General features: G+C 54.1%; 1 protein-coding gene across 5 annotated transcripts in view; it reads right to left on the bottom strand.

Moving 5' to 3' along the window:
- The window catches only part of GPR137B (G protein-coupled receptor 137B), a 48,376-nt gene extending 34,475 nt beyond the window's left edge, over positions 1 to 13,901 (bottom strand). For all 5 annotated transcript variants that reach the window (XR_003905497.1, XM_029931627.1, XM_029931636.1 and 2 more), the window contains exon 1: positions 13,453 to 13,901. Coding sequence is in view for 4 of the 5 variants with exons in the window: in XM_029931627.1 (XP_029787487.1) it covers positions 13,453 to 13,866 (414 nt within the window). In the remaining variant the exon portion in view is untranslated. The remainder of the gene's footprint in view (positions 1 to 13,452) is intronic.
- Positions 13,902 to 13,907: the final 6 nt, after the last annotated feature.

Here is a 13,907-nt window from a genome sequence, read left to right as displayed (position 1 = left end):
AGAAAGTCCTGCTCAGAATGGGTGCCTGCGGGAGGAGAGCTAGTGGGCTTCCTTCCCAAGATGTCATCTGGGGTTGTGGACGTCACTCTGAGCGATCCTGGCTCCCCGGATTCTGATCTAAGACCCAGTTCCAGGTAGACATGGGGTGAACCTGGACGCTGTCCCCCGGTTGGCCCCTGAGGCTGGGGCAGAATATGGGTGACCCCTTGACCCTCCCCAGTGTGGGCCCTCCCAGTGTCCCCTCGGTAACCCCAGGCCCTTCGCACCACCTTTCAGATGACGCAGGAGGGCCTATAGATGACGTACTTGCTTGGACAGAGGCAGAAAGGCTGGAGAGTGGCTGCTGACCTCTGCCTCCCTCCCCTGGTAAATCACAGTCCCTGACCCTCCCGCCCACCCCTGCTTGGCCTTCTGAACTCCTGCCTATTTTTCCTCCACACTGACTCAAGCGGCATTTGCTGCCTTACAATCATTTTTCCTAATGTCATGTTGGCTGCTTCTGGCAGAAACGCCCCAAGCTATTCTTTGTGGGTATGACGGGTGTCCCTTGTGCATTCAGAGAAACTAAAGTAAGCTCTCTGGCCCCAGAGGAACTGTGACGACGGACTGAACATCCAAACGTGCACTTGCTTCAGAGTTGTGAACAGGCAGGGTGGACAAACGTGCACTTGCTTCAGAGTTGTGAACAGGCAGGGTGGACACCCCCCCCCAACTGTCCCACCCATAACAGGCTCCAGACCCCACGGCCCCGGCTGCACCCCGATCCTTGGTGCCGCGGTCCCTGGGAGAGCCTCGCAGGACCTGAGCGGGGCTGACAACGCAGGCTGAGGTCAGGAGAGACCTGCACGTCTCTCTCGCTCACACACGTGCTACTTTTAAATGTATGTGCACACGTTCATTTGGAAATGTCACAGATTAAAGGCAGGTTTAAGCTTCTTTATAAAGTATGTCACATATACCCAAAGAAATAACACTACCAACGGCCACATGCCCACTATGCAGGTCAGTCAACCTGCAGTGTTTGCTCCAGGTCAGTTTTATTTTTAATAAATATTTTAATAAATAAAATATATTTGATGCCCCCAGCATCTCTCTCCCCCCTCTGACCCCTCCCTTCTCTGCAGAGGTAATTGCTTTCTGAATCTAGTGTTACTATACCTAGGAAGGCTTATGCTTTTACTACATACATATGTGTTCATAAATGATACATAGTATATAAACACATACTTAAGTGTCCACAAATAACACATAGTAAGTAAGTACACGATATGTAGAACATACATAGTACCTTCTTGCCTGGTTTTTCACTTCACTTCATCTGAACATACTAACATCTCTGTACCTTTGTGCGATTTCTTCGCTCACCCATCGTGATGGGTTTGCAACATATGAAAGCTGGAATACACACCTCTGGTTCATGCATTCTCACTAAGGCCCAGTACCCCCTGCCCACAGGCCACGGCTGTGTGCCTGGCTCTGGCCCAGAGACATGTAAAGCTGGTGAAGACTGTGGACTTGAGCCGGCTCACCTGGACTTGAATCTTGGCTCCGCTAATTATCAGCTGTGTGACTTTGGAAAAGTTACCTAACCTGTGCCTCATGTACCTTATCTGTAAAATGAGATTAATGATAGTAGCCACCTCATAGGTTGTGGTGACGATTGTGGGAATTGACACACATATAGCACCTAGACGTGGCCACCTCGCAGATGCTCTGTGTTTGCTACTCCTGCTGCTGTTACTGCTGTTAGTCCTTGTGTGCAGTCTCAGACCACGATTTAAATGCACAACTACTAAACTGTGACCACAGAGGCCTTCTTGACCATAAAAGGAACTTTCCTACTCAGAAAGATCAGGAACTGTGACACATTCGCTACTTGCTCTTATGGTCCCTCTGTGGTGCCCACTTCCTGATATATTGGGGAAATTATGCAAACCCGGGGGCCTGGTCTCCCCAAGTGACAGTCACTAGTCAGCTGCCTCAGTCTGTGTTTCCCCATGTTGAGCACCCTCATTCACCGGAACAGGGGGACATGACAAAGACCCTCAGACCCAAATGTGGGATTTCTCCCTTTCTGCAGCAGTCCTGAAGATGCGCAAAAGACGGCTCTAGGGGGACCAGCTGTTCAGGTCAGCTCTCTCCAAAAACAAGGGCAAACATGGTGTCTCTGTTTGCAGAGACTGTCCATGTCTTTATTGTTTTAATTTATTTTATTTTATTTTTTTAATTTTTTAATTTATTTTATTTATTTTATTTTTTTAATGGTTTTTTTTTTTAAGAGAAAGACAGAGTGTGATGGAGGAGAGGCATAGAGAAAGGGAGGCACAGAATCGAAAACAGCTCCAAGCTCCGAGCTGTTAGCACAGAGCCCAACGCAGGGCTTGAACCCACAAACCACGAGGTCACAATTGAGCTGAAGTCAGATGCTTAACTGACTAAGCCACCCACGTGCCCCACTGTCCAGGTCTTTAAAGCCACAGAACCCCAGGAAAGAAAAAGGTATATGCTATTCATGCCATAGAATTCTGGGGTGCCAGAGCCCACAGCCAAGGTGTGCTCTGTCTGGGTCCCAAGCTCGCCAGGTGTGAGGGGCCCACAGGGAGGTGACTGGGTGACACAGTCAGGTCTTCACCTCTTCAACTCCTGCTTTTGAACTTGGCAAGCTCACGGCTCTGGAGCGAGTCCTGCTCAGCCGCACACTGACTGACCCAGGGAACACGCAGTCGCCAGCACTTAGGAAAGCTTCTTTCGCGTGTGATCTCAGGACCAACAATGACGCTGCATCCCTGTCTGCACTTCCATAAAGCCCAGAACTCCCTGCAAGTACCGTCAGCCTTCTCCAGCCAGGAGCAATGCCGTCCTGCCCGTCCAGCGGACCCGGCGCCCAAGATGCCTTTCCAGGCGCCAGCGCATGCATGCACATGCGTGTCTGTCTCCCCTCCCTCCCCGCAGCCGGACTGGCTGTGCAGCAGGAGCTGGGCCTCACACCTTCACTGCCCCTCACTCTCAGCCTTCACTCTGAACAGTGGAAGCAATGGTCTCACCATCCCCACCTCCTTCCTCTCCTGTTTGCACTGCCCACTGGAGAGCGCACCTCTATCCAAGGGCCCTCACCTAACCACACACCGAACCCTGGCCTTCAGTCTTATTGCCTTTCCTCGTCATCTGCACCACAGCATCTAGATTCAGGGACGTGGCTGGCTGGCTAGGAACCTGCTTTGCTCAGCCCGGAGGACCTCTCTTTATCCTTCTGTGTCTATCAGTGAGACAAAGTCCCAATATCCACCAAGGGGCCTTCTACCTTTAAAACTCTAGGATTTGGTGGTACCTAAGGGGCTCAGTCAGTTAAGTATCTGACTTCGGCTCAGGTCATGATCTCAGGGTTCCAGAGTTCGAACCCCATGTCAGGCTCTGTGCTGACAGCTTGGAGCCTGGAGCCTGCTTTGCATTCTGTCTCCCTCTCTCTCTGCCCCTTCCCCTCCCTCTCTAAAATAAATAAAACATTACAAAAAACAAAACACAAAAGCTTCTGGGACGTGAAGTGCCTTTCTGGAGGGTGGCCTGTGTCGCCCCCACCCCGGGGAAGCCCCACGTCACTGCTGCAGCTTTGGTCTCAGTGTGCCTGCGCCCACCTGCAGGGGGGAGGAGGAGGTGGGCCCCGCAGACCCCAGCAGCGGAGTCCTGCCCCTGGCCTGCCCTGTCTGCTGGGCAGAGGCCACAGGCAGAGGCAGCCTCCCCACCCTGGGACAGGAGGAGACTGACAATGCAGATGGCCCTCCCTGGCAGGATTCTCTCTCTTCAGCTTCATGACAGAAATGACCTTGGCCACACGAGATGCCATTATCATTCCTAGGTTTCCAAACTGCTCCTCTGGCAACAGATGCCCTTCTGGATTCTCTGGTCGAGGACCCGCCTGTAACTGTTCCTGATGTGCTCAAACAAGTGGCACCTTCACAGCATTGAGGACACTGTGTCCGGCACCAGCAGCTGGGCTGGGGCTCCCAGCTGGCCGGGCCCAAAGGCTCCAAGAAGGAAGGCTGCCGTGCCCCTACTGCGCCCACATCTCACCACACCACAGATCCTTTTGGGAAAGTACGCAAAACTACAAGATAAGTCAACACTGGAAACGCCTCGGGGGATCCCCCCAAAGAATAACTTTCTGTCTCAGAAATGCTGGGGGCAGTGTGACACCTGCTGTGGCCAGCCCCGAATTCATGGGCTGAAGTCCCGCCCCTCAACATGCTGGCATCAGGAGGGTCAAGTGTTCCTTCGGTGGGCCCCAGAGAGCCCTCTCCGCTCTCCACCAGGTGAGGGAGGACACAGAGGGACCACCATCTGCAGCCAGAAAGCGGCTCACCACAGCCCAACCACAGTGACGCCCAAATCTCAGACTCCCCGCCCCAGAACCGTGAGAAGCCAACGTCCGTCAGGCCACAGTCAGGGGTGCTCTGTCCCTGCAGCCTGAGCAGAGAGTCTGCAAGGATGGTATTCCCTGCATCCGCCCTGGAGAGGGCCGCCGTCCATCCTGGGAAAGCAGTGCGTCTGACGCGGACGCGCTGGAGCTGCCCCCCGGCTCACTGCCCACCGTGGGACAGGGGGCAGGGCCGCCAGGGCCCGGGGTGGTGAGGGACAAACCCACATCCCATCAGAAACAAGGAAAGGAACTGAGAACGTCCCACCCCAAGCGGACAGGACCCGGGAGGGAACAGCTGTGAAGGGCTGTCCTGGGAGGGAGGACTCTATCTGCCTGGCATGGCCCCAGAGGGAGGAACGGGAGCTAGGCAGCCACCCCCCAAGCACCCCCTTCCGTCCTGATCCTGCTCTGGACCTGAGCAAACGATTTGCTTACACTTCAATGGTAACAAAGGCCCCTGGCTCTTCTAAACACATGCACCCGAGAGAGAGAATGACAGCCATGAAGGAGTGATTTAAGCGCCAACCTTCTACTGGAGACATCCCACTCTGTGTCACCACTGTGAGCACTGTGGCCGAGGAATGTCGGCCAGTGGCACAAGAGACGTTCATCACGCAGCCTGCTTTCCCCTCCACACCAATTTGCATTGAGGCAGGGGCCATGTCTGATCTTAATCTTGTCTCCATGGCATTTCGAGAGTAACAGGTGCCCAGAGGCTCAGGACCAGGCAACCTCAATGTCCATCCACGAGGAAAGGGCCACCATCTGCGGCAGATGCTCACCACCGAGTGTTTTCCAGCCTTGAAAAGGAACGGTGCCGTGGGGCCCGATGGTTCCGTCAGTTAGGTGTCTGACTTGGCTTAGGTCATGATCTCACAGCTCGTGAGTTAGAGCCCCCCGTCGTGCTATCTGCACCGAGCCCACTTCGGATCCTCTGTCCCCCTCTTGCTCTCTGTCCCTTTCCCACTCACTCTCTCTTTCTCTCAAAAATAAAAAAGATATTTAAAAATTTTTTTAAGTAAGAAATGATGTCCTTATACCGGCTATGAAATGGACGAACCTCAAAAGCATTATGCTCGGAGAGAGAAGTAGGCACACTGGGCCACTTGCTGTGTGATTCCTGAGAAGCACCCAGAACAGGTCAATGCACAAAGATGGAGGACATCCTCATGGCTACCCAGAGAGCGCCTACCCCATGGGTCTGGAGTGACAGAAACATTCTAGAATTAAAGAAAGAAGATGGCTGCATAGCGTAATGGCTTAAATGCCACTAAACAGTACACGAAACAATTAGTTTTACGTTATGTGAATTTCACCTGAATTTTTTATGTTTATTTTTGAGAAACAGAGAGAGACAATACATGAGTGGAGGAGGAGCAGAGAGAGAGGGAGACACAGACTCTGAAACAGACCCCAGGCTCTGAATGTCAGCACGGAGCCCGACGAAGAGCTCAAACCTGCGAACTGCAAGATCATGACCTAAGCCAAGTCGAATGCTTAACTGACAGAGCCACCCAGGGGTGCCTCCCCTTAATTTTAAAAACATACTTTGTTGAATGAACAAAGTGAGTCTCTAGATTCTGGTGCATATGTGTGTTGCTGGGTGAAAGCTGTGTGTGGACAGACGGGTGCCGTCCCCTCAGGACAGGATGCAGCCCCAACAGGGGCCTGGCCACGGGGGCAGCCGGTGGTATTCGCCTGCGCCCTTCTCTCCCTGTGCCCACAGTTCGCACACCACGCCTGACGGACGACAGTCCCGACAGCAGGCACGGGAGGCAGCGTGAGGCAGGATGCAGCCCTGGGAGCGATTCCCCATCGTGTGTGTGCAAGGTTACCCTGTGGATCACGTTCACCAAGTGCGTCTGCAATTAAAGGGGTGGAGCACTGATGATGTCACAAGACACCAAGCTGGTCGAGGCCCCTCATCTGTGTCTCCCCAGCCCCCCGCAGGGGAGGGGAGAGCAAATGATGCTCTCTAACCATGAGACATTTGAAAATCCAAGCCCATTTCCAACAGTCCCCAGTAAAAATAACAAGATAGAGATGGGGTAGCTCGGTGAGTGGGTTTGCTCTAACCTCGTCCCAAGGACCAAATGCCGCCCGCAGCCTGTTTTCTGTAGGCCCCATGAGCTAAGAATAGCTTTTACCTTTCAGAAGACATATATATAAATAAAAGAATACACAGAAGAAACCATAGACAGCTCAAAAAGCCTAAGACACTGACATGGGCACCTGGCACCACTTCCTTCCTCCGGGCCATCCATGCAAATTTGAGGAAATCAACCCACTTGTAGAGAAAAACCACTCAGCCTTCATCTGTCCCCACTGGTTACCAGACTCTACACTTCAGCACCAGGATAAATAAACAGTAAAATATTTACAAGCCTTTGCAACCCTCCGTGAATGCCAATGTGCCAGGTATTGTCTGAAAGTGTTTGCTGAGGCTATTTCTGTCCTGGGCAAGCCGACCTGTGGAACATCAGGGCTGAGACAGGCCCACAAACTAGGAAGAGGCTCGTCTCCTCCAAGTGGAGCTGCGGGGAGCAGGAACCCATGGCCGAAAGCAGCGCTCCAGATCTCATGGTGTTGTTCTCGAAAACCAAAGAGTCTCGGGGTGATGTCACGGGGCTGAAGAGCCTTCGAGCCTTCAGTGTCCCTCATCCAGGCAGCCAGGCCTTCACTGCCCAGCCCATCACCTCCAGAAAGAGCCCCTCCCAGGACCTGGAAGCTGCAGGCATTTACATGGGGGACACATGACAGCCCCATGCTTGGGGAGGGCACCCCACCCCTATCCCCGGGGAAGTACACTCCCCTGGGGAAGGTGCTCTCTCTCTGCCCCCACTTTCACCCCCACAGGCCCTGCTCATCTGACCTGGGGAAAGACAGGGAGCAAAAAGATGCCACAGAGCCCTGTAAATGGCAGGGTATGTGGGACCTGGACCTAAGCTCCCGGTGGGAACAGGAGCCGCAGGTCTGGGCTCAGTGCACACAAACGAAGCCAGCAGCGCTGGGCTCCGCCTCTGCTGTTGGGAAGTCAAGGCTTTGTGGTCGATGAATGGAGTTGGATTTGGATACACTGCATGAGTCCAACCATTCCCGAGAGCATTCATGAAATACGGTTCACCTTAGGTCGGCCCCAAAGCAGCACTGATAGGAGCAAAGAGAATTAAAAGCTTGTGCTGCAAGGAGAGATCTTGGGAAACGGGCTGCAGAATTAGAAGCCTTCTTCTTGGGGGAAATTTTTAGATGTAAGGTTGGGAAGCTCCTTCCTGGGAGGGGCTGGTGGCAGGCGGTAGACAGAATGTAAATAAGGAAACTTCTCCGGGGCTCCATGTGCCCACGCCCTCAGAGGGGCACACAGGCACATGCACATACACAGATGTGTACCTGGGCACACACACAGAGAGACGTACACAAATATGCACATACAGAGACAGATACACAGAGACGCATGCACTCGGGTGTACACACACACACGTGCGCACATGCGCTCTGGAGGCCATGAGCCCACTGCCTGACCACAAGGAGTCCGTGCCAAGGACCAGGAGATGTGGATGTGGTACAGAGAGGTGAGGCCTAGCATCGTCCTTGCCCTGGAGTGACTGCTCCCAGCTCTGAAATAAGGTACCTGGGGACGGTGAAAGGCTTGCCTTGTGTGTTCCTGAGTTTCTTACTTCTTCACCATCACCACCAGGCCTATGAGCATCCCTCTTCACAACTCCTGGATTAGGGCCTGGCTCACAACAGGTACTGAGGAAACATTTCTTGATTCAACGGACTGCCAAGACCCACAGCAAGACTCGCTTATTCCTAAGATCAACACCTCCCTTTTCCTGGTGTGTGTTGAGGGGCGCGGGGAAGGCAGAGAGGATCCCTGGGCTGGATTCTGGCTGCCCCCTGGCTCCCTGTCAGCAAGTCTGAGCACAGGGATGCATTTCGAGTTGGGGGTGGAATGTGAACCAACACAGGCTCACAGGTATCAGGCCTCATCCCAGCTCATGACCCCAGGCTGGCTGACCCCAGACAAGTCACTAGAATTCTCCTGGCCCGGGTCAGCTCATCTGCAAAACGAAGGGCTGGGCTGCTGAACCTCCCGCTCTCCCCAGCTCCTGGCTCTTCCACACGCTCCCTAAGGGTGGGCCATGTACCACTGCCGTTTTACATACATAAATGCTGAAACATGGTGGTCACAGCTATTTTGGTGACACAGTGGGGTGACAGAAGGAGAACCAGCACTGGAGTGTGGTTCTTGCAGCTAGAGGCAGAAAACACACCTTAACTGAGGTGGAAACAGATGTTGTGCAGAATCTCCTTTGACCTACTCCAACCAGGGCGATGAACACCATGGTAGCCGCTTCCCCAGGGAGGAAAGTCGGTATCCAGCCACGGGAGCCACACTAAGGGTGAAGCCAGGATTCGAACCCAGCCTGTCCAGAGTCCCTTCTCCTTCCATTCCCAGTGATGCCTCCTGGTTCTTAGGCCTTTGCTGGCACACCATGACCCCCAGACACCCACGATGTGCTCCAACACCCACCATGAGCCTCAGGTCCCCACGATGTGCTCTAACACCTGACCCCCTAGCCCTCACGATGTGCTCCAACACCCACCATTGAGTCCCTGGCCCCCATGATGTGCTCCAACATCCACCTGACCCCCTGGTCCTCACAATATGCTCCAACACCCACCTGACCCCCAGGCCACCCAGCATGAGCCTCGGTTCCCACAGTGAGTTCCAACACCTCCCATGAGTCTCAGTGCCCCGCCCCCCCAAACCCCCTTGCAGCTCCCCAGCTGCCCTGTAAGACGTGCAACAGTCCTGGCTCCTGCGTCAGCATCCATGAATCATGTCACGTCTCCCCACACTGAGACAGTTCACTTCTCCTTTTCCTTCCTCAAATGACCCTACTGCAATGGCAGGAATTTGTCACCGGTTCAAGACAAAGCTGCAGCAGCAAGAAACTGTGCCCACCCCACTCAACCCAACTCAGGGACCCCAAGAGTCTGGGTTCAGGCTCGTAATTCCCAGCGAGAATGCTAGAAGACACAACTGCCCAGGTATCGCCAGCCCACGGCCACCTCTGCAGGTAGACCTGGCCTGCCCAGGGGCTGCCCTGGCACAGAAGCTGGGGTGGAGAGCACCACCATACCTCACCCCCCCTGTGTCTCAGGGGTCAGGGTCCTGCTCTGCTGGAAACCTCTATCTGAAGGGCAAATTAGAAGGGTGCTAGAAGGGCAGGCTCTGGAGGAAGGCCTCAGTTTAAGCCTCGGCTCCACTGCTTCCTGGCACAGCAAGGAGCCGAGGGGGAGTCTGGCTGTACCCAGCATTGGTGCTGGGGGCCAGAGCCAGAAATGACAGGTGCTCCATACTCCATGTTCCAAAGAGAGCCCCAGACGTCGGGGCCAGCCGTTCACAGCCCTTCACGGGGCTGCTCAAAGTCTGCAGAACCAGTACTACCACTAGCACCTCCCCACCTTCCGGGCTGTACGAGAAGGTGGAGAGTGGAGAAAAGGAGTCATCCATCAGCCTGTTGGCAGAAGGGTGGCATGTGTGGGGGGAGATGTGACCGTCACCCCAGGTCACTAAGGACAGAACTCCAGGGGAGCTGCTCAGGGGATCAGGAAGAGGGCAGCTGGCCACCCCGCTCCCTGGCAGGTGCTGCACTGGGAATGCTCAGACCCAAGAGGTGAAGACCTGAGAATAAAACAGGTTGTGGAGAGAGTCCTGCCAGAGGTCTGAGGACACCAGGGACTCGAGAGCAGCACCTGCTTCTACCTGGGATCTGTGTGGGTGGCGGGGCCTGCAGACAGGCAAGGAACAGAAAGGGGCAGGTGGAGGCCAGGGAGGAGACCCCAATGGGCACCAGCCCGTTACCTGCATGGCCCCACCCGAAGATGGGATTGGCCAGAAGGGGGATAGGCAGAGGGAGTCAGGACAAAGTCAAGCCCACACTGTGGACACGGACACAGAGCCAGAGGTGGAGCGAACTGGAAGTGAATAGTCAGGGAGTCACTTGAGACAACCCTGACCGTTCCCCCCCCCCCACCAACCTCTTGCCAGTCCCACGAGAGCCAGATTCCAAAGATGGAAGGAGAGAGATTAAGAGTACAGCGCCTGAGGGACCAGACCACGGCACTCGGATGGTCGGGACAGCTCACTCAGGTGCCGCACAGGCTGCATCCTCACCTCTCAGACCCTGAGAGAAGAGAGGGAGAACACCCTTCTCCCGAGTTATCAAGGAGGAGCCCCACAGACACGTCTGCAAGCCCCAGGGGCTGGGCCTGGCATGGATGACAAGGACAGTGAAGACTTCCTCCAGGACTACTTTCCAGTCCCTCCCCAGACTTCTGCCACGCTGTCCCCTGCCATCACCCTTTCCTTCTTCCCAGCCGGCCTCCCAAGCTGCCCCACACCCACCTCTTCTCTGAGGACTTGGGTCCTACTCAAGCCTCCTGAATCTTAAATATACGCTCCCTCAGATTCCCGGAGTCGTCACCTAATTGCGTGGTGCATGCATTTTGTATCTCCCTCGATGGGGTTTGCGTCTAGGGGAACAGGTGTTACCTGCACAATAGGCTATGTTCTCCCACGAAATACTGTACCACAAATGACAGGCCTGACACTCAGATGTCCGAGGCATGGGTGGGTCTTCCGGCCTCCTCCGAGCACCGACCATGTAACCCTGGGTCAGTTAACCTCTCTGACTCCCCCCAAAAAGGGGACATTATCTGAAGACTGCTGTGAAGAATAACACAAACTGCTTGGATCTGTGCCTAGCACACAGTAAGTGCTTCTTAATTATCTCCTGCTACCCTCTCCCCTCAAATCCAATGTACTTATTCTGAGTTGGGACCCGGTGGTAGTAATTCTTAAAGTTCTCCTGGCCAATTCAAGTGGTTGAGAACCTTCTCTAAGAGAAGGCACGTGGCGGGAACCTGGGGGTTGGTTAAGCATCTGACTTCAGCTCAGGTCACGATCTCTCGGTTCATGAGTTTGAGCCCTGCGTCGGGCTCTGTGGTGACAGATCGGAGCCTGGAGCCTGCTTCAGATTCTGTGTCTTCCTCTCGCTCTGCCCCTCCCCGTTCATACCCTCTCTCTCTCTCTCTCCCTCAAAAATAAACCAAAAAAAAAATTTCTTTAAATAAGAGTAGGTATGTGGGAGGGAAGAGAGAGAGAGTGACGTCAGAGCTGATTGCAAAAGGGTGGTGACCCCTTTAAAACTCCCCAGATATATCAGAACAATTTGTCAGGAAGCCAGGGGATGGCTCTGCTCTGCAGGGTCTCAGATGCCAACACTGAGGTACCACCTTCTCCTGGCAACCACCCTGGAGATATAAAGGGGAAAAAAAAAAAAAAAAAAAACTGGGAAGACATAAGAGGCCAAGGCCAGGGCTTGAGTGGCTGGCTCCCTCTGCCTGGTCACTCTTTCCCTCACTCAGCATTTACTTGCCAACCAGCAGAGGGTGCAGAAACTGTGGCCCTGGCCCTAATCCAGCCAGCGTAGGATTTGCATGTGATTAGCAGAGAGCCTGGGCACTGCCCTACCGTGTTTCCCTTGTTTTTTCTTCTTCTTAAAAAGGGACACAAATAAAGATCTCGACACAAAACACGACCGCTGTCACAGTGCTGGAAGTAACATCAACCCACCTGACTCTTGGATCTTGCTGGAACTACGCCTTCCTGATCCCACTAAAAAGCTGGAGTAGTCAGCGATGTAGCTGACTGCCTCAACCAGTTTTCGGGCTTGAAAGCAGTATTTGCGGAGATAATACCCACGAGTCATGAACTGGGAAATATGTTGCTACATAGAACATTATCAGCAGACTTCAAGGGTGGATCCATTTTTATAAGACAGTAAGAGCTGCTAAATGGTACAGGTGCTATTTTACAGTCAGAACATATTTCCAGCAGATTTCCAAGCGTGGGCTCCTACCACACCACGGGAACCTTCTCCCTTTTCTTGTCTCTCTTTTGAAGCAATGACATTTTCTTTAGACAAATAGGGACGCTGTTAAAAGGAATGTAACGCCTGCTCACACAAAGTCCCTACTCATGAGAAAGCTCTTAAATCAACAGGTGACATGGGCAGCGTCCTGGTGAAAACGCACACTTTAGTGCTTGGAAAGCTAATGAGAATCAGAGACGACGCTGACGACATTGTGTCATTAAATCTTTATGCAATTTTTTACGCGGTATTTGCACAGCACTTCACAATTACCTTACTTTCCTTAGGCCAGCCATCACAGAGGCCAAGTCAATTCACATGGTCTCCCATTAGCTTATTAGCAGCATGCCTCATAAACTGGTTCCTCTGTGCCCGTAAAAGAGCCTGAGTAAACTTCACGGCTTTTTCTTGGGGCCTCTCAGACGGGCTCAGACAGCAAGCCTGACCTCCTGCCCCAGCAGCTCAGAGCCGGGTGTAACCCCAGACTGCTCTTGAACAACCCTGAGAAATGAATCAGTAAGCTCCAGTTCACTCAAGAGGGCTCCTAAATCGGAGATTCATAACATCTCAGCCACAACGGGACAGTCCCACCTTGCCATCACTCAAAAAAACAAAAAATCGGGGTCTGGCCCAAATCTGGGGGCCAACATGCAGATGACCTTTCTGGGCTCAGAGTCCGGTGCCCTGGGATAACGGGATGGAGGAGAACTTCTAAAGTTCAAGTTTCCCTGGCGGGCACACGTCCCATCAGTACCGATCCTGATGGGCGAGGGAACACACGGCTGTGCCCGGACAGTGAGAGCCTGAAACCCCACTAGATCATGTTGAGCTAAGGGCAGAGACTCACTTGGTGTCCTCCGGCCCTCACTTTCTTTCCCTTTCACCTCTTTTGGGAATATAGGGGCGACACCCGAGAGAATGGCCTGCAAGTAGGACCAGTGTCTTTTCCCCTACACTCAGTCCTGGGGCTCTGTGACTGCCACCCCCGCGGGCAGCCGTCGCCCCTGCACCTGGCGCCCAGAAGGACGGAGAACCACCTGCCAGGTGAGCGCCTTCTCAGGTGCCTCCAGCTCGCGACGCCCTTCCGCGACTCACCTGCGTGAAATACAAGTTCATCAGCGTGAGGGTGAAGAACTGGAGGCACACGGGGAAGCAGTAGAGCAGCCAGAAGACGAACGGGCTGAGCGCATTGGCCGCCACGAAATCTTTGAAGTAGAAGGAGAAGAGGACCGTCCGCAGGGAGGCCCAAAAGAGGCAGAGGAAGAGGAAGACGCTCTGGTAGCTAAGCCGCTTGTGGCGGTAGCGCAACACCAGCCAGAGCTGTACGTAGATGAACACGAAGAGCAGCGAGTAGAACACGGTGTAGACGATGGTGAGGCCGAGCTTCACGTAGGGGGGCACGGCCGGGGTCAGCGTGGGCGGCAGCGAGTCGTTGCGGAGGGGGTCCCACGGCGGAGCCTCCATCGGGCCGGGGGCGCTGCAGCGGGGCCGGAGGCGATCGGGCCTCATCTGGGCTCGCGGCGGCCACCGCCGCCGCCCCCGCGGGGGTC

Source organism: Suricata suricatta, chromosome 2, assembly GCF_006229205.1.
Source record: "Suricata suricatta isolate VVHF042 chromosome 2, meerkat_22Aug2017_6uvM2_HiC, whole genome shotgun sequence".
Taxonomy (NCBI): domain Eukaryota; kingdom Metazoa; phylum Chordata; class Mammalia; order Carnivora; family Herpestidae; genus Suricata; species Suricata suricatta.
This window is presented reverse-complemented; position numbering and strand designations above follow the sequence as displayed.